The 20,583-nt window shown below is 39.4% G+C and overlaps 3 protein-coding genes across 11 annotated transcripts in view; 1 reads left to right on the forward strand and 2 right to left on the reverse strand.

Annotated features, from left to right (window-relative positions):
- Positions 1 to 10,476, reverse strand: part of eml5 (EMAP like 5) — a 34,196-nt gene extending 23,720 nt beyond the window's left edge. For 5 of the 7 annotated variants that reach the window (XM_034859079.1, XM_034859077.1, XM_034859078.1 and 2 more), the window contains exons 1-4: positions 9,931 to 10,474; positions 3,893 to 4,052; positions 1,978 to 2,076; positions 1,257 to 1,325 (exon numbers count right to left, since the gene is read on the reverse strand). In XM_034859079.1, coding sequence (XP_034714970.1) covers positions 1,257 to 1,325; positions 1,978 to 2,076; positions 3,893 to 4,052; positions 9,931 to 10,127 — 525 coding nt within the window. In that variant the 5' untranslated portion in view covers positions 10,128 to 10,474. Of the gene's footprint in view, positions 1 to 1,256; positions 1,326 to 1,977; positions 2,077 to 3,892; positions 4,053 to 9,930 lie in introns of all 7 variants that reach the window. The other 2 variants (XM_034859082.1, XM_034859081.1) reach the window with 1 other exon arrangement.
- A 750-nt stretch (positions 10,477 to 11,226) lies between these two features.
- Positions 11,227 to 15,922, forward strand: ttc8 (tetratricopeptide repeat domain 8). Of its 2 annotated transcripts, XM_034858900.1 has the most exons (15): positions 11,246 to 11,466; positions 11,804 to 11,827; positions 11,962 to 12,082; positions 12,190 to 12,253; positions 12,353 to 12,512; positions 12,708 to 12,797; positions 12,879 to 12,923; positions 13,026 to 13,111; positions 13,222 to 13,309; positions 13,412 to 13,522; positions 13,644 to 13,783; positions 14,280 to 14,454; positions 14,615 to 14,737; positions 15,481 to 15,564; positions 15,675 to 15,922. In XM_034858900.1, the coding sequence occupies exons 1-15, from the start codon at positions 11,353 to 11,355 to the stop codon at positions 15,789 to 15,791; spliced, it is 1,542 nt and encodes a 513-aa protein (XP_034714791.1). In that variant the 5' UTR covers positions 11,246 to 11,352; the 3' UTR covers positions 15,792 to 15,922. The 2 variants fall into 2 exon arrangements, with proteins under 2 accessions (XP_034714792.1, XP_034714791.1); XM_034858901.1 differs by lacking the exon at positions 11,804 to 11,827 and having other exon boundaries at positions 11,227 to 11,466.
- LOC117936116 (CD209 antigen-like protein 2) lies at positions 15,374 to 20,375 on the reverse strand. Of its 2 annotated transcripts, XM_034858907.1 has the most exons (7): positions 20,209 to 20,375; positions 19,725 to 19,841; positions 18,122 to 18,370; positions 17,839 to 18,002; positions 17,030 to 17,166; positions 16,649 to 16,807; positions 15,374 to 15,836 (listed from the first exon to the last, which is right to left on the reverse strand). In XM_034858907.1, the coding sequence occupies exons 1-6, from the start codon at positions 20,312 to 20,314 to the stop codon at positions 16,651 to 16,653; spliced, it is 930 nt and encodes a 309-aa protein (XP_034714798.1). In that variant the 5' UTR covers positions 20,315 to 20,375; the 3' UTR covers positions 15,374 to 15,836; positions 16,649 to 16,650. The 2 variants fall into 2 exon arrangements, with proteins under 2 accessions (XP_034714798.1, XP_034714797.1); XM_034858906.1 differs by having other exon boundaries at positions 15,374 to 16,807.
- Between the last annotated feature and the right edge of the window lie 208 nt (positions 20,376 to 20,583).

Raw genomic sequence — 20,583 nt, forward strand, 5'->3', positions numbered from 1 at the left:
GTTGAGTGTGTCTGTGTGTGTGTCAGAGGCTAAGGTCTGAGTTGTCCTGAACTGATTATAACATATATTACTGTATAATTAGCAAGGAGGAGCTGAGTGAGTAGAGGGGCATCACCAGCAGCATCATTCCTCATCACAAGTGGTTGTGTGTTTTCCTCAGCCTGCTAGTGAGTGGATTACTGGGACTAAATCTCCTGGATGCTCTGAGTGCTATAATCACTGAACGAGCACAACGCCAGGGAGCAGATGTCACATGGTCCACAGGGTGAAAGCTGGGGAATTTGTGGGACAATTGCTGGATTGCCTTTGGCATCAGGAACCCAGAAGGGAGGGAAACAGGAGGAGGAGAAAGACTGGACGATTCAGCATAGATTGGAGGAGTGTGGTGTGGCGGCCGGAGGGGGGTTTCTGTGCCACTGCGCTGGGGGAAGAGTTCAGAGGGGAATTACTACGAGAGGTGGCAGGTCAGTCTGGATTGAGATGAGGGCGTCATCGTTGACATGACATCGTTGCACCACTGGAAAATGCGTACAGTAGGCTAAACCTCCCAACTGCATCACGTTCTGCAATGTTTAACCTCTGTGGGCCAGTGGTCACATTTCCAATCCCAGCATCCTGATTTACTCTCTTTCCAATGATTCAGAAATAAGCTTCCTCTGTAACTTTGGACTCCTTGTTATTTCCTAATGGCCATGCCACTCCTGGAACACTTCTACATATCCCAAAGGGAAGGCTTGGGCAAGATACCCTGCATGAACTCATAAAAGATTTACCAACCCACTCATCTGTGAAAAAGTGTAATACTGATAGAGATAGGCCCAAGAAGGGAAGCAAGCACAGCTGCAGTTTGTACAGTAGAGTTTTTAAAAGTCAAATGAGAGCTGAGAAAGGAAGTTGAGTAGCAGATTCATGGTTTGCCATGAAAAGAGAAAATGATTCCTCTCTGCAGTGCAGATTTGTTCACATTTGAGAGAAGAGTCTGTGAGTCATTGCCTGTCCTACTTATGTTAAATGCCTAATAACCATGGACTCTGAAATAAGGTGAATTTGCATACATCTATTTTAAGACTGTGATATGTTCATGGCGATAAAGCAGAGAGGGCAGGGAAGGAGGGGGGCACAAAGCCAACATATTCTTCAGACTTTCCTAAAAAGCATTATCTGTTTTTATATATTATAGAAATGAAGTACAAGAACCCCAGCTCTTGAGAGCCGGCTGCAATCTGCAAGGTGTAAATGACCAGGAAGTGCTGTACCTTGATATGTTTGACTCCACAGCTAACAAGCTTGCTCGGCTGGTACAAATCCCATGATATGTCAAATATCTGTCGAGAGAAAACAAACAACATCATATTATTATTATTAAGCCTAGTGATCTTTTGTGTAACTCTTCAAACATAATAATAATAAATAATACATCAATTCTTTATAGCGCTTTTCTAAACACTCAAAGACGCTTTACAGTTTACAAACAAACAAAAGGTACGTAGACATGACAGACAAAAAAGAAAAGTAAGGTGCATGTGTAAGCACAGGTAAAACAGCAGAGAAAAATATGATGTCCATTTAGTAAAATTCTGTTCAAACTTAATCAGATTTCTGGACTTCTAGTATTCAGATTTCTTATGACAGATGGTCAACAATATAAAAACAACAGGGGAAATAAAAAGAAAGTGTGTGTGTGTGTGTGTGGGTATGTGCGTGTGTATGTGTATGTGTGTCTGTTTTGCAAAGGCTGTGTTATAATGTGTGTGGGCTGAATTAGAAAACAACAGCTGCCTGCATATCATCTTTTTTAAATTCCTTTTCATTAGCCCTGCACCCTCTCAGACAGGCTATGGAAAGCTTACAATCAATCAGGCCTAACTTGTTTACTGTACGTCCCTTTTGGGCAGACGCTCCATCCTGCGTTTATAACTAATTGAGGTGGTCAATACTGAGCTTGTGATGGAGACAGGGGAGGAAGAAAGTGTTTACCCTGTCTGTATGACCGGGAGCAGCTGCCAAAACCTTCCCTCTCCTCCAGTCCCACACACAGATTGTGTTTTTAGAGTCCAAACCCACAGACACCAGACACTGCAAAGAGAGCAAAAACAAGACAGAACATATTAGACCGACTGCTCGGTTGCATTAATCACTGCAAAATAAACATACCTCCACTGTAGCAGGGCAGAGCACAATGAAAGGGCTAATAATGGCTACAGAGCAGAACAGAACAGTTGTCCAGCCCCTGGCACTTCCAGTGTGCACATTTGAGTGCTTTTGCTGGAGGAGCCACCTATAGCTGACTGAGTGAGTAGGCAGTAGCGGCAGCAGCAGCAGTGAAGCAGAAGAGAAGAGAGCAGCTCTTATGGAAATCCTTCTCCACTCTGCAGCTTGCTTTACATGATAGAAGATGTCCTCTTTGATCCACTGCTGAGACAATGTTCAGCTATGGATAGAAGTCTTTGCTGAGTATACTTGTATTCACATGTATTAAGAGAAGTCTGTATTTAATTATGAGCAAAGAGGCCATGCCTGACAAAACCCTGTAAAAACCATGTGGATTAGGGGGGTGAAAAGTACAGCCACTAGCGGTGTGGCTCTATGATTGGTCCAGACTGAAATATTTCAACAACTTTTGAACAACAAAGGGATTGCCTTGAAGTTTTGTCCAGACATTCATGGTCCCCAGGTGATGAATCCTTAGGATTTAGTGATATCCTGACCTTTTCTCTAGCACCACCATGAGTTTGACATTTTTGCTTTATGATAAATGTCTCAAAAACTATTAGAAGTGAGTTATACTCATTTGACCAGACAGCACAGCTGAAGCTCATCATGACATAACTAGAAGAGATGTCTTAAACATCAGTGTATATTTTGATATTGCTTTAATAGATGGATGAAGAAATGGCACAAGGCATTCCTCTGGATTGAGTTCAGCTCCGACTTCCTCTAATCCAGGAAGGGGAGAGAAGAAGAAGAAGTAAATAGTGCCACTAAACTGAGAAGCGATGGAGCCTCCTCTGTCTTTAAACACTGTCACATTCCATCTAAATCCCCAGCTTTCTACCCGAGCAGGAAAATGGCATGGGGTCATCTTCCTGTCTCTTACTGCAAAATACAGGAGGTATAATTCTGAGAGCTCCTACGGGAGGAAAAGCGAGACGTGCAAAGATAAAAACCTAGAGATGCTTCTGCAGAGTATCGATTAATATAGTCCAAATCAACATTGGGTGGAGGCTGCAGCATGTAAATATGAACTATTGGCAAGACTGCAGGGAGCTGGTTTAAGAAATAACATGAAAACGTTCTTTAGCAAGTTACAAATAATACATAGCATATATAGTCCCGCTGTCCGGATGCCAGTTTATTTTCACAAGAGTAATTAAAGGCTTCCCATGTGCTGAAGCTTGTCTAACCTTAACACAGCCAGGTCCTAGCAAACTCTGTTATGTACTGTAAGGTAACAAGCATTGCAGCTGACTGTTTTCCTGTTAAATCTACCAAGTAGAGCATGTCTCGGTGCAGCTGTCCAGCCAATACTGCTGTAGTATCCGCAGATGTGTCATTTTAAACAGTCAACCCAGCGGGCGAGCTGCAAAAGCCAGCCTGGAGCTCTTGAGTGGAGTTTTGAACAATGCTTCTGTGCCTCTCAAACTAAAACTTTTCTTTTGACACTTTCAGTTCTGTCTGTGCTCTTTTCTTCAAAGATACCAGAGCCCTATGAAAGAACTAAAAACAATTAAAAGACTGGTAGGGAACAGTCATTTTCCTGGTCACAACTGGGGCGCCTGGGTAACTCACTTGGAAAGGGGTGTCTCTCTCCCCTTTCATGTCTAACCTGTCCTATCCAATAACGGCTTAAAAATGCAAGTAAAATAATAATCTAATAGTGTCACAACTGTACCTGCCCCTCGAGGTCGAAGGCCAGGCAGGCAATGCCATGTGTGTGCACATCCTTGAGGATGGACACAGTCTGCAGGGTGTAGGAGTCCCATACACAGATACAAGGCTCCTTTCCCACCTGTCCTGTGGCCACCAACACACGCTCCGGATGCAGCGCTAAACTGTGCAGAGAGAGAGAGACAAGCGAAAGAAAACATCTGGTTAGCATTGACATTTGCATGCTTGCATGCATGCGTGTGTGTGTGTGGGTGTGGAAGCAGAGGGGCAACTTGAAAAGGTGACATGGTCCATTTAACTAAGCCATGCTCAAATACACAGCCTGACTTCATGCATGCATGCAGGATGTTCATTAAAGTATAAAAAGTAGTATTGGTGAATCAGTGAATTTCTTTTGTCTCCATTTTTGTTTATTTCTTAGTGTCCCATCTCTGCCCGTTTTACCTTTTATAATTCATCTGGGGTTTCTTGCATCACAAGGCATGTTTGTAACACTCTTACGTAATCTCCCCCGTTCCCTCCACTCCACTTGTACCTCCCCCACCCATAAGCATTCCCACTCTACAGCTGAGCAACAGCCTGCTGTATAAAGCTGTCACTCCCTCCCATCCTTTCAGTGGCCGCCAGTCACGTTCCAGGCAGGCCTGAGTGATTCACTGGGCAATTCTTCCTCTTGCCTAGTCCTGGCCTATATATTTCATGCTGTGACGGAGCTCCCTCCATTATAATCAAGCTGCCCGTTTTGCTCTCCAGAATTTCTAACCCTGGCTTGCATTCAGACAGCAGGCTGGATGAGCCCTCGGAGGCCGGGCAGCCTCAACCTGCTGAGAACAAGCAGCTTAAGATAAATGAGGTCTCCTTCCACTTGCATTTTCTCACACTTTACAACTCACTCTTCCCTGTCTTTCTGTGTCTCTGTCCTCCAAAGTTCTCAAGCAGGAATCTTTCTGTCTGACTCGTGACACCTCATCTGCATTCAGTGTGCACAGCGTGACAAAGATTTGATGGTGTAATGTCTCTGAAAGCTGAGGTGGGTGAGATGTGACAGGTCTATGTCCTCCCTCAACACTCTCTCCTGGTCTTTTCTCATCACCTGCACTTTTCTTTGTTAAACCTCGCTCCGAAACCTGGCACAATTTTGCATCTTACTTTTATGAATTATATAATCAGAGCAAGGCAACTATAAATAGCATTCCGAGGAAGAGAAAAGAAATGATTGGAACACTTTGAGATGCAGACAGACACAGTTGAGAAACCTGCTCTACAAGCATGTATTGTACAGCAAATCTGTTTGATTTGACACTGGGACAACAAGTGTGAAGAATAGAATGTCCAACAGCTATGAATGAGGCCAAAGGAATTTGCAAGCAACACTGAAACTAAGCTGGACATCACCTCAGTTATGTCTCACATTCAACCACCTTTAATATGTACGCTATGTCCATGATACTGCTTGAAAAATTCAGTGTGGCCTGTGAGCCAGCTACAACAAGATCCCTGTTTCATTTACATTTCTGTCAGTTGAAGAGCTTTCTAAATGCCATCACTAATGACTTAGCCTGCAGTGCATCACCGTGGTTCTCCTGTTTGAAATAGGCTACGGCTGTTTGATGCGGCTGTCTTCCATCTGCCAAGTTCTGTAGTACAAACAAGCTAAATACTGCAGCAATTAAACAGCCTGTTTTCATGTCGATAAGAGTAAAAACAACTGCCGGAAGAGTTGATTTTCCATGGTGAAGACGCAAAAATGCAGCACAGGAAGAGACGATGGTCAACTAAGCAACATTGAAGAGCACGAGAAATAACTTTATCCATTCCAGCTCAATGTTTTCCCTTCTTCAACATAAGTTAAACTATCTATTTTTCTATTATATGGGAAGGAATTATAATATACCCTCATGATATGGTGAGCAACTGAGACAACTTTGATTCACATTTCCCGCCGTAGTTTCCTTTGTCTGATTGTTTGTCTATACAGTGGATTAAAAAGAGCAGGGGATTAGGATGTTTCTGAAGGTCTATACGGTACGGAATATTACCCAGGATTCCACAAAGTGTTTTTAATCGAGCTGCCCATCAAACTTCATGTGAAACTCCTACTCCTATTGATTAGTAAATTGAAAGACATTTAATTTCTTTAATAATGGTTTATGTCACTTATTAGGAAACATTTCCAGATTTTGCTGGTTAAAGCTTCACAAATGTGAGGATTTGCTGCTTTTTTCGGTTTCATAGCACTGTGTATTGAATATCTTGGGGTTTTATTTGGACCAAACAGTTAATTTCACTATGTCATTAAATAGTTAAATCTAATGGCAGTGGGAGATTGTAACAGGCGCTTTCCACTATTTTCTGACATTTTATGTGTAACAATTATTCAACCTCTTGTAAAAGAAGGCTAATTGACAGATTTATTAAAAATTTAAATAATCATGAGTTACAGGCCCAGTGAATATAATGTTGTCCTGATACCAGACTAGATATCATTCAGGAATTTTTGATAACATGTATTATTAATTGCAGAGCTGCAAGGGTGATTGATCAATCAACTAATCGATGTATGGACACTAATCACCTTAGCTCTACTTAATTGTCCAGCTGACTGTTTAAGAGTAACGTAAACTTAAATAATTCATCATCATACCCACAAAATTAATTAAATATCATTTCAAAAAAATATATAACACACATTGAGGTATTTGGTCGAAAATATTGTGGTATTTAATTTTGTCCTCATCCACCCATACATAAACTATATTAATCTAAAGCTTGGCACCATTAACATCAATGCTGTTTCTAAGTGAAGGCATGTGTAGCCGCTTCCTCCTCATCTGGGTGAAATATTCATAACATCACCACTTAAACGAGACGTCCGTCCGAGTTCATTTCTTTAATCCCGACGACAACAATGCTGAATCATGCCTTGTGCTAAGTTAACGTACTGAACTCTGACGGATCCTAATAGGGGACGGCAGATCTGCTCCTTAGAGACCAGCCATCTAGTCACAGTGATGATGGGACCTACGACCTCAGCATCTCCCTGACACTCTGCACATAGCACCTGGAAATACGTGTAAAGGTAAGAAACAAAAGTCAGCAAAGGTTATTGGTATGATGTGCTTTTTTCCCTATTATCTTGTCACTAGATCTTCTTTTATTATACCCGTTTTTTACTTTCCCCTTTGTGGTTATGGTAAATTTAAATGTATGGGCATGTTTTGATTTGCAATTGTAAATGATTGAATACAGAGGTATTCTGTTGAGACCAAAGTCAACAGAAAAAAACAATATTTTAGGAAATGTATAGCAAAAACCATTTTTGCAATAGTAATATTGTTAGAAACTCAAATATTGCATGTACGGTATATCAAATTTACAATAATGACTTTACAGACTTGACTTTAGCTCTTCCATTAATATGTAGAGTTAATTCACATTGGCTAATACAGTTCACAGAGTACAGGTGCAAGACTCTTCTCTGCAAACCCGACACATTTTATCGCATGCACCTTCCTGCAAATTCTAACAAGAAAAAAATTATTAATTAGGCAATGTTAATAGAAATCTCATCAACTTTCACACTCTATCATAACTTAGCACATAAATAAGCCAAGATATTGAATAACAACACAAAATAAAGCTAAGTTTGGTATCTTTTGACATTTTTTAATACTGATGCCAACGCACCAGGGTAACAAGGGTAAAAGGGGAACAATCTTTTCTCCCTGTTGAGGTCGGGAAGAAGCTAGCGGGAACACCAGGCCAGCACTGAGGGGCCAATAGGATCCTAAGTGAGGACACTGCTTAAGACTTACAAAAAGTGACATTCTTATTGATACACATATATGTATAATATGAACAAATAAGGCTAATTCACCTCCACTCTTCCTACCTGGACTGGCTTGTGTGTAATGATTTGCAATGGTTGTGGGAACTCACACACTCAAAGCATCTTTTAGTAGTTCAGCTTATTTTTTTTGTGTACATGTGGGTTTTGAATGTACTTGTGTGCATTATTTAGGTCAGTGTGTACATGTTCTGCATGTCAGCATGCTTGCAAAAGGAGAGATTAATATTTTTGGTACTGACTCCTGCAGGTTATTAGCAGTTGCCGCAGGTTCTTTGAGTTTAAGACTGGAATAAATATCTGAACTGCAAATGATTGGAACAGCTACAGAAAGATGTGAGGAAAGAATAGCAATTAACAGTTTTTAGCTACTCATTTTACGAACATGACTCAAGGGCAATTGGGTTTTAACTACAAACCATTACATTCTCATTCTTTTATGTTATTGCCCAATAACCCATGAATTTAATTTTAGAGCCAGACCTGCTAAAGAAGGCCAGAATATCTTGTATTCCTGTTTTGCTGGCATGAACAGCTGAGCCTTTCATTCATGTGAAAACCTGCCTATTAGCTCATCTACATCGGACTGGGATACCAGTTAGGAGACTGCAGGGCAAGATAAAACCAGGAGGGAGAAACAAGGCCAGTAATTAATTCATGAAGTAAAACACCAATTTATATGCAGCTTGCAAGCAAACAAAATTGACAGAGAAAACGAATGACAAGAGCAACAAAGAGGGATTTGAATCCTAGTGCTATCTGAGGGGGCAGCATCTACTCCACATGAGCTAGTGCAACGTGAGAGCAGTCCAACAGTTATTCAGCAATGGATCTGCTGAGGATTGCCCCGGGTTGTGTCATAACGTCTAAATAAAAGGTTTATGAGAGCGTCACGAGCACTCCTCTGAGATCTGCATTTAAAATGACTACCTGGTCTGCTTCAAAAATAACAGACAGCTCAAGAGATCTTTATAGCTTGTACTGTATATGTCTTTATAATGCTAAAGCTTAAACAACCTGGCAACAGAAAAAGTAAGAAAAGACCAAATTACACCGTAAGGAGCCTGGTCTGAGATAATCCTGACAAATGTGCTTGCAATAGTAAAAACTGATGTAGGCCTTCAGATAGCCAATCAGAGGGTTAACCAATTCATTACTTTTGCATAGTCATTAGTCTTGCAAATGCAGTCAGTGACTTCTTCAGCTAAGCGTTTGAACTCTGGCACTTCACCCACAGGGCATCGGTGGGTTAGTATCTCTATTGTGCCATTAATAATGGAGCAGGAGTCCAGCTGACTACCGGCACAGTATAGAATGCTAGTCATCTCCAGGCCAACCCACACACACATGTCAACACAAGCGCTGGAGCGTTGAACACAGGTCACTGTTGTGTGGCATGTTGAGAAAACAGTTGGAAAGGCGGGATAATTACATGTGTGATGTAACACTGGTTACTTTGCTGCATTATCAAAGAGAATGTGATTCAAGGTTTGTTTGAGTTCCCACAACCCATGGAAAGCCTTCTGATCCAAGGAGGATGCCTTCAAGGACAGCTGTTCAGATGCATTTTTTTTTTTTGAATTGCACATTAATATGATTGCTCCTCAATCTGAGAACTCCACCAAAGAAAAACAATTGCTGATTAATTGTTTCGACAATCTACTGATCAACTTTTCTGATAATCCATTAATCAGTTGACTCATTTATTAAGCAAAACTGGCAAATATTTTCTAATAACACATTCTTTAATGAGTAGATTTTTATAAGTGTTAATTGAATATCTAATTTTAAAAAAAGAATCACCTTGAGCTCAGATTAAATTTAAGTGGCATTTCCCCTAAATTATTAATTTGGTTTTGATTGATTAACTCCAATACAATATTCTAGCAGCCCTGCAACTACATGAGTGACAACAATGTAATCTCTAGTGGTGAGAAAGACCACCCTTCAATCTAGAGGGCTGGTAAAAAAAAAAAAAAAAAAAGCATCTGTACTGCTGGAGTAATACTAAATCCGGGGATGCTGTTGAGTAGGTGTGTGCACCCTCGAGCTCCCTATGAAGCTGAAACTATATCATATTACATTGCACAAGCACCCACAATGACAACACTACAGTATCAATTCATGTCAATTCTGCTGTGGGTCAGATGCTGTCCGAGGTGCTGAAAACAAACTGTTGTGTGTATAAACATTACCTGATTATGTCATCGTTGTGGCCCAGGTAAAATTTCTGCTTATGCTCCCGGGTGTTGTACACAACTCCCACACCAGCGACAAAATAGACTATTTCCTTGGCGGCGGTGTAGTACAGGTTGTTGCGGCACTGATGTCCCCGGTATCCGTACACCCACTCCAGTCTCAGGTGGCAGTTGGGAGCAGTTCTGTCAGCCATGTCCGTACTTCCGTGTGTGTCTCTGTGTCGCTATCACGTAGGGTTTCTGATATAGTGTCATTCACCAATAAGGATTTATTTGAAGCCCGTGTGTCCCATTAGTTCCGTTCGATTTTTACCAATCCAGATAGAGCGTTGAAATTAGGCATGTTTGAGGGTCACGGGAATTTATAGTCTTGCAGTCCGATAAGATGAAAGCCCTCCGTCTCTATTAAAGAAACAGGTTTCTAAGCTGTTGTCTTCATTGTGAGAATCCACTTGGACTTCCTCAGCCCAAAGCTTGCGGTCCTCTTCGACACAGGTCAGAGCTCCTGTCAAATCCTACAAAGATGGAGATGCACTGTTATTCCACAGGTACCGCCCACAAATATGACGGATCAGTTTGCATCCAATCAGATTCTTTAACTCATCCTGGAGGAAAAAAGCTAGACAAGTTATGCTAGGCTCTAATTAAAACTGCATAACAGAATTTAAATGTAACATTCAGTCCTTGTGTCTTATTGAAAATATCCTACTCTGAATGTGTGTGTATTTTAGACACGCACGCACGCACTCACACAGACACACACACACACACACACACATACACACACACACACACACACACACACACACACATACATTAAAAAAACTATTATTTAATCTACAGATGTCCCAAATAAATGTGGGTTTTGTAAGATGAAAAGAAACAACAAAATGTTTGCTGTATGATATTCCTAGATGAGTGACGTAAAAGCTAAAAATGTTATTTTTATTAGGATAAAGTAATAAAGCTACTGATATATGAATATATATATATGATATATATGTTTCATTAGTGATTTAGAGACATCTGAGTAATATAAACTATGCCTTTATTGGATTCTCTTTCAATTATATTTTGTCTATAATTCCATGTCACTTTCATATTATTTTCTTGTTTCGTCTTTGCTATACAGGGCATTATTTATTTGATATGAAATACAGCAGTAACATGTGATAATCTAACTAGAACATGATTTATTAAGCATCTATATTAAAAAAACATTTATTATATTATTTTCTTCATTTTATTTTATTTTTGATTTTATAAGAGGAAACTACGTCAGTAAAGCACCGCCCTTTTCCGTCGTTGCCGAGCGACACAGAAAGCTTCGGTGTCGCCCGTAGACATCGCCATCATCCCAGCTTTGCTAAATAGCTTGGTAACCGACTCTTGCAACCATTTTTCCTAAAAAAAAAAGGAATGGAGGTGACGATGGACCCTTTGTTTTTGGCGTGGAGCTATTTCAGGAGGCGAAAGCTCCAACAATGTTCCGATATTTGCTCAAAAATACTCCAAGACAGCCCGTACGACCAGGTAACGTTACTGTGGGAAAGTTAGCCTAGCGTGCTAGCGATTATCCATTAAGGAAAGCTTGCTTGTTTGCTAACGCAGGCAAGCGGTAGAACCTGAGTATAAGCCTGATTAGTTGAGTCTTTGTAGAGTAATGTAATTTAATTTAGGTAACGCTGTGTTGACTGGCACGTCGTTGAATCAACATTTTCCTTAAATATAGATAAAAAACGTTACACTGCATTTCGTTTGTGTTTTTCCTTGCACCACATTTTGCTTTCGTTTTAAAATGTTCTCCATTCATTCACATCTGTCCTCAACTTTCTTCTTCACTCACTAACTCATTGCATGCTGTCTCAAGGACTCGTCGTTACCTATCTCAGAGGTAGTGACTTTGTTCCTCTCTGTCTTCCTTTGCCATTATTTTTCTTGTGGATAGGTCAACATAGATCTGATTGTAACATGTTTATTTTTACATCTGAAGCCATCATTATGATTGAATCATTGTGTGCTTCGTAGGCTGCATGGAGCTTGAAAACCCGTGCTCTTACAGAGATGGTGTACATCGATGAAGTTGAGGTCGATCAGGAAGGGATTGCTGAGATGATGCTGGATGAGAGCTCTATTGCTCAAGTTGCCCGTATGTTTAGAATAGTCACAGTGCCTAAGTTAAGAAAATAAGTCATACATTTACTTTTAATTTAAGGTTTAATTTGTCTAATTTAATAAGACTTGACTTTCTTCCAGGACCCGGAACATCACTGAGGCTTCCTGGAACAAGTCAGGGTGGAGGTGCCACACCTGCTGTCAGGTGCTGTCTGCCAGACAATGATTGTGTTATTATTTGAAATTTTACCATTGACTTAATTTTCAACTACATACAATTTGAATTTTCTTTTCTGAATTCAAGACCCATGACGCAATCTGGGCGTCCTATCACAGGATTTGTGAGACCCAGCACGCAGTCAGGGCGTCCTGGAACAATGGAACAGGCCATCAAGACCCCACGCACTGCAAGCACTGCTCGTCCTGTCACCAGCGCTTCTGGCAGATTCATCCGTCTGGGAACAGTAAGCAAATATGTCTTAAATTGTGTCAGTCGGCAGTTACTGAGAAGCTTTGTGTAAAACACAAATATATGTTTCCACCAGAGCTAACATAAACTAACATAACTGATTTTATCTTTCCCTGTAAAAAAAAAAAATATATATATTTGAATAAGTTTCATTCATCTTTGTGACTGTTTTGTTTCACTGTTTTTCCAGGCTTCAATGTTAACCAATCCAGAAGGACCTTTTATAAACTTGTCAAGACTAAACCTGGCCAAGTATTCCCAAAAGCCTAATTTATCCAGGGTAAGACTGAGACTTGCAAAAATAAATCAAGATCATTACTTTTTTCTCTTCACAACAAGTAACCAGAATTTCCCTTCTCAGACACTGTTTGAGTACATCTTCCATCATGAAAATGATGTAAAAAATGTAAGTGTTCAATAAATCTATGTTATAAGGGAAATTCCTTATTACGTTTGAAGATTGTTGGCTAATATTAATGCAACACAACTTTTTGTATTTCTTGGCCAGGCTTTAGATTTGGCTGCTCAAGCTACGGAACATGCTCAATTCAAAGACTGGTGGTGGAAAGTTCAACTTGGAAAATGCTACTACAGGTAACTCACAGACATTTAAATTGTTGGAGCTCAACATTTCTAACTTGAAATTGCATTTTTTCATAATCGAGTGTATGTAATTATTAATGGACAGTATCTGACCTTTGCAGACTTGGTTTATACCGAGAAGCAGAAAAACAGTTTAGATCAGCTCTCAACCACGAAGAGGTGGTAGATACATATCTCTACCTTGCGAAGGTTGGGACACATTACCCTTTTTTGGCAACAATGAAAAATAATCTTTCCTTAAGCTAAATGTTTGCCAGTTAAGGAAAAACCTCGTGTGGGTTTTCCCTTTAGGTATATCTGCGCCTGGATCAACCAATAACAGCGCTTAACCTTTTCAAGCAAGGCCTGGACCACTTTCCTGGTGAGGTTACTCTTCAAACAGGAATCGCTCGCATACATGAGGTAAAGTACAGTGTGTCACCATGGTCCTTACTATAGAGTCCACTTAGTTCTTTTTCCAGATACAACTGCCAAAACGAAATATAAAACCACATGTTCTGTTTATACTGTGGCATTTTCATAGGAGATGAACAACATCTCATCCGCAACAGAGTATTACAAAGATGTCCTGAAGCAGGACAACACTCACGTGGAGGCTATTGCCTGTATAGGCAGCAATCACTTCTACACTGATCAGCCTGAGATCGCCCTGCGCTTCTACAGGTCAAATAAACATGCATGCTTTCTTTATGTACTGTCTTTTTACAGTCAGGGCTTTAAATTAACTTTTTTGATCACCAGGCAACAAGGCTAGAAGGTTTTGAAAGTTACCAGCCAATCAGATTTTTCCACTAGCCACATGTTTTATTTCTAACTAACTTTTTTTCTTTAGGTCCTCAGGTTTTCTTTGTGCCTTCTCCGTTTCAGTGAGGCTCATAATTGATACCTCACATTCTAGACACGTAACCACGGTTGCATGACACATCACTACATAGTGTTGTCTGAAAGGTATCATTTCTGCAGCCCGCCGATTCAAACAGACACAGTGTTAGTTGCTTCTTCATCAATGGCCAAATTGGCTAGGAACTTTACAATGTTACTCGCCAAATTATTACCTGCATTTGGCCGGTTGGCTGGTGTCAATTTAAAGCCCTGGTACAGTATATGCAATGAGAAATTATATCCCATCTGTGATTCAATATGTCTATCCCATTGCTAGACGGCTACTCCAGATGGGGGTGTATAACTGCCAGCTGTACAACAACCTGGGCTTGTGCTGCTTCTACGCCCAGCAGTACGACATGACTCTGTCCTCATTTGAGAGGGCTCTGGCCCTGGTGGCCAATGATGAAGAACAGGCTGATGTGTGGTACAACCTAGGACATGTGGCTGTGGTGAGTTACCAATCCCAGAACATATCCCAGAATGTCTGATGATTTAATGTGTCACCCCCTCTGAACACTTTAAAGTTTTGTTGCAAATAGAACTCACAAGCTTAGATCAGATAGATACAAATAGAAGCTGGTACAAAGTGCATGTGTTCTATGTTTACAGGGCATAGGGGACTTGACACTGGCCCACCAGTGTTTTAAATTGGCTTTGGCTTTTAATAATGACCATGCTGAATCCTACAACAACCTCGCTGTACTGGAGCTGCGCAAAGGTCGTATTGAACAGGTGAAGATATATCTTTAAGTCATGTAGCTTTTAATCAACTGTTCATATATGAGGTATGAGATCATATTGGTGTTCTTTAAGCCCCTCTAATATTAAGTAACACAGACCATTATTTAAGTACCATTACACTGTCACTTAGTTGTTAAACACAACTATTGCACACTATAAATCAAACAAGCTATACACCACCAATTAGACCAGTCAGCTGGGCAATAAATCAATTTAGCATTAATATAATGATATGAGACAAGATTATGAGATATATTGCATGAAACTGTAGTTATCCCACAGCCGCACGGAGGGTGTGCTGCTGCCATGATAACAGAAGCTGAAAAAAGGGCAGAAATAACAAATAAGGTGAACTAATGAAGAGCTAATGTTGTGTAGAATACTGCATTAAACCAGGAAGGCGGTTGATGTACATTTTCTAAAGAAATCCCTAACAGTTATGGTCTTGAAGCTTAACTTAAACCACTAAAATTTTAGCTAACAATATGGCAGAATTATATCTTTGCTATCTGATTTTGGAGATTCCTCTATACGTTCCTCAGATGCAGCCGTACTATAAATGAAAAAAAATTTTAAAAAATTATTTAAAATGTGTCATCTGGCCTAGATGTGGTGGAGGCGAGCTCAGGCAGTGCACACGTTTATTTCAGATTTCCATATCCTACTCAGATCATGATAATAACTCAAATATTATAATGTCAACAATATTAATGGTTGTCCTATCTTTGCGCTAGTCAAAAGCCTTCCTGCAGACTGCTGCATCACTGGCCCCCCACATGTATGAGCCACACTTCAATCTCTCCATTCTCTCTGAAAAGGTAATTTATTACTATTTAATTCATCTGAACATCAAAATGCAATAGTTAAAGAGACAAAGTATAATCTCCACGATACAGTCAGCCAGAGTGATGTTTTTGTCTACTTCCAGATTGGAGACCTTCATAGCAGCTTTACTGCCGCCCAAAAGTCTGAGGACTGCTTTCCGGAGCATGTCGACACTCAACAGCTTCTTAAGCAACTTCGGCAGCACTTTGCAGTGCTGTGAGCGTCCAAGCAGCGTGCTTAGGAAGCAAGGTGTTGTTTAAATAATCTAGTGGTCAAAGACAAGAGATTGACTGTCGTGGTAGCTATCAGGCTTCAGAACAAGACGGTCAGTAGCAGATTAGTCAGACATGGAAATCTACAAATGGGCATTAGTTTGGGGTTGTGTTAATATATCAAATGGTCCGTATATACTACAGTGCCAGTGTATTAGGTACACCTAGAGTGTGTTCTTGTATCGCTTTGGAAACATTCTGAACACCAGCATTGATTTTGATTTTACTGACCTTGTTATGGCATATCTGTTCATTTGCACTTTTCTGGCCGTTCTTCTTTGATCCCTCTGATCCACAAGCTTTGCGTTTTTATTACACAATCTCTGGTCATGTTTTTTTTTACAAGAAAAGGCCAACAAGACAGAAGTTTAATAATTAGCTCAAGTGGTTAGGTTAACACTTACTGGTTTTGTAATAATAAATGTCTGTGACATTTGCAAGCTTAACTTAACTCCATGCTTACTGACACTCTTAATGCTGCTTTGGCACGCAACATAGGACGGAATGTATAGTTTATGTGACTGTATGTGTTTTCTTGATAAATTGGTTACCAAGTATACAGATCTATATAGTAGTAATTCATTTGTACATAGTAAAGCTAATATCAGTATTTATTACAGTAAAATGGTTAACTTATATTTAAAGTTCATTTCATAAAGCGGATGTATTTTCATATATGACCTTCTTTGCCATTGACAATATTGACATGACAATAAAAAGAATCAGAAGATGTGTAAAAGTCTCCAAGGCGGAGTTCATTTTTTGTTCAAACAATTCATTTAAAAATAAATCTGATTAAAATTACATTTAGCTTTCAGAAGAAGACCTTGGTGCCATTTGGCAAATCCATTTCAGTTCGTAATTGCATGGAGCATCATTCCAGGACAACAAAGGGTTGCTTCTGGGATATGCAGCTGCACAGTCCTCATTACCAATGTTGTTGGGCTCTCCATTATTCCAGAACCTGAAACAGATAATTGGTTGTTGAGCCATAATAACTGCTCTGCCACTGTGTATTTAAACTAATTATTAATTACTCATTGATTTTTTTAGAGTTGTATTACAAAGGAGCCCCAAAGCTAGTAAGTGAATGTGCTATCACATCAATGCCTTAAATCACAATATGTGACTCCAATGAGTTATCAGTGTTTTTGTAGTATGTACTATACACAAATGAAACTGTTACCCCTCATTCAGTGTTCTTCCATCCAGCCATTTCCAAATCCCTTCCTGCTCCACATCTGTTAGTCCAATCCAGAAGCCTCTGATGCTTATTTCTATCCCTTGGTCTTGATAGTGATTTATCAATTCACTTATTGCCAGCTGCCAACATCGGAAATATACACACACACAGACACACACATGTGAAAGTGCTCATATTATGTTCATTTACAGGTTCATAATTGTATTTAAAGGGTTATATCAGAATAGGTTTACAGGGTTTCATTAAAAAAAAAAACTATTTTTGTTGTACTGCACATTGCTGCAGCTCCTCTTTTCACCCTGTGTGTTGAGCTCTCTGTTTTAGCTTCAGAGTGAGGCATCTCACTTCTATTCTAGCTTTGTTGGGAGTTGCACATGCACAGTAGCTAGGTAAGGACTACTACCCAGTCAGAAGCAGAGTATGAGTGCGTGCCATGCTAGCAGCTAGGCGAGCATTATAACGTGTGACACTGAAGTAAAGGCTGGACTAAAATAGAGCTGTTTGGAGCAGTTTGTGAACAGTGTTTTCTGTTGGAGAAAACACTAAGTGCCCTTGGGTTTCACTTTGGGCTTTTTTACTTTGTAAACCTATAACATGCACATAAAAGATATATTACACAACAAAGGAAAGGGAAAAAGCCAAAAAGCATGAAATGAGCACTTTAAGCACATTCATTTATGTTGTTTGGTATCATGTACCACCAAGCTCTTTTACGGCTTAGCAACTAAATGTAAAGTGTTCTAAAACGGAATTACAAAAATGGAGTGTGTTCACTAAACGTCGAGTCTTACGTGTGTCTCTCTGTTGTCTATCACTGCCAAGTCACCTCCTTGATTTGTGCAGAACTGTCTGGCTTGCTGCCATGATCTACGTGTCAAAGTGTCAAGGAAAGCGAAGTAGTAACACAAGGAGTTTATCAAAGTCCATCCAGGTAAACAGCGTCTGCAGCCCTCCTCTGTTGCAGAAGAAAATGGAAACATGATGTGTTGTTGGTTGGGGTGGTTTTGTCACAATAATTACATTACATAATATTATCTTATACTTTGATAACAAAAACCAAAAAAAAGCTCTCACTAATCATTGCGATGTGGGACTTCAGCACTGCAATTTCCAGTTGCAATTTGTCACTCAGCTTTTCAAAGGATTTGCTTCTTTTATTCTCGTGTTCAATCTCCCACTGGGTAAATTCCTGCTGCTTGATTTCACTTGCCAACTGTTTCTTAGCTTCATCCCTGCTGTGGATTGCATCGCTGTAAGTAGCCTGCAGTTTGGCCACCTCATTGCTGATGTCCGTTATGTGCTGCCCATCAGTAAGTTTGCTATCTGTCAGAGGTCAAAAACATGGTGTTACTCAATTATTTTTTTTTACAGCAAATGTACAAGTTAAACTTGAGCACAGGAGTACCATAGCGTATATTATCCATATTGGTGATCAGCCATATTTCAACATTTTCATGAATACATTTCAGAGTTACTAATTTCTCACTTCACTCTTACTCTCTCACTCTTGCTGTTATTTAAAGAGCTGACGGTGGATATCCTTGTTAATGACAATACTGACAGCAAACTTTGATATTGATTTTTTTTAAGGTCAACCTTTTTTGTGATAACTAAAATATGTTTTTGCTGCTGCCCATGTCCTGAGCAGTACATTGCTTAGCTTTCATGCTAGGACTCCTGTCTGCTTCTCCAAACTGAGGCCGGCCATCTATTGTACATAATACAATGACTATTTCATTTAATTTATTTATTTATCTTGAACAATCAAACAAACAGTGTTGTAAGACAAAAAAATGTAATCCACTAAATGAAACACAAACATCAGAATTTAACAACAACAAAATCTATATAATCTATAAATCTGTATCTTTGTTATATTCTTACTTTTATTTACAATCTCTATAATGTTCTTGTTTTCTACAGTTCCCAGAAACAATGAGTATGGGTTATTATCCACATGGTCCGTCCCAGAGTATTTCATCCCTGTGGACTTTATATCTTTGGCCATTGTAGGGCCCACATTAGCGCATTTATTAAGTCCTTTTGTAATAATAGTGTTTATTGCATTCCATGTTTCTTTCATATCATCTTTGTTATTTTCTAGTCATTTGTTATTATAATCATGTTTGATAATTTGTTTTTTTAATTTACTTATATTTTAACTCAGATATTTTCAGATATATAGCTTATAAAATTCCTAAATTTAAATAAAGGGTATTCTTTGGATACCGTACCATACTATGGAACCCACTTCAAACAATAATATGTATATGTATAATATGTATTTTTACTTTTGTTACTCATATTGTGATGTTAATACTGTAATACTTTAACTATTAACAGTAATTTAATTGAAGGACCTTTAATTGTATTTAGAATTAAAATCACCTTTATTATTACTATTAGCAAGTAGCCTTTGTGTACACTGACTCTGTATTTTTTTGTTTTTGTTGCATTGCTCTCATCTATTAACATGACAACTAGGAACAACGACATTAAAGCAGGACAAATAAAGATAAGGAGTGTTTTTACACTGTATTTTTACTTAAGTAAAGTCTCCAAATACTTCTTTCACCATCAGAAGGGAATTTTGAATGAGATGTCGCCACATGACTACCTAATACTTCAATATTTTCACAATATATTGTAAATCTAAGAAGGGTGAACAGTGACTTACAATAGACTCCCAGGCCAATATCAACTGCTAGTAACATGGCCGCAAGCAGTGCCAGGCTTACTGTAAGCACTTTGTAATGATTCCAACTGGATTCTGGTCTCACCATGGACATGGACACTACGCAGAGAAGAAGTGGATCAATATCAGAGGCATGAATTGTGGTACATTATGAGTTCAATATTATCAAAATAATGTGCAGACAGCTGACAAAAGTAAAGGAAAAACCTCAATGCTTGAGACACTTTTCTTTTGATTTGTCATGCATATGTACCATCGTACATACCAAGATGGAATTGATAATAATCAGTGGTTGAGCTATACAGTGATTTAACATTATGCACCTTTACCAAAACAAAGATGTTAAAATTAGCATAGAAATACAATGTCTCCAGTCCTATTTTAGAATCTGGTACCAGTATCAAAAACAGATTAACAGATTCTTGTTGATGTGCACATTAATTTATTCACTTCTTATTTACTATACCTTGCTTCTCTTGATTTGAGTAGAGAGTGGGCTCATCGTCCTCTTGATAAATCAGTTTGTTATATGAACCATCATGAATGGCAGCTGAAGTTTCCCCGTCCTCCATTTTGACTTGTCGAAGTGTTTTTGCGGGTGAGATTATTTGTTAGGACATTGCCCTGTGTGTGTGTGTGTGTGTGTGTGTGTGTGTTGGGGGGGGGGGGGGGGGGGGGGGGGGGGGGGGGGGGGGGGGGGGGGGGGGGGGGGGGGGGGGGGGTAACATTGCAACAGAAAATCAAGTTAATTTGTTAATTATCTACTAGGGTGCTGGTAAATTGAAGAGCATTGTCATTTTTTATTTCATTTCATTTACATGGCAGGCTTTTTCTTTCATAT

This window comes from Etheostoma cragini, chromosome 20 (genome assembly GCF_013103735.1).
Source record: "Etheostoma cragini isolate CJK2018 chromosome 20, CSU_Ecrag_1.0, whole genome shotgun sequence".
In the NCBI taxonomy this organism is placed as follows: domain Eukaryota; kingdom Metazoa; phylum Chordata; class Actinopteri; order Perciformes; family Percidae; genus Etheostoma; species Etheostoma cragini.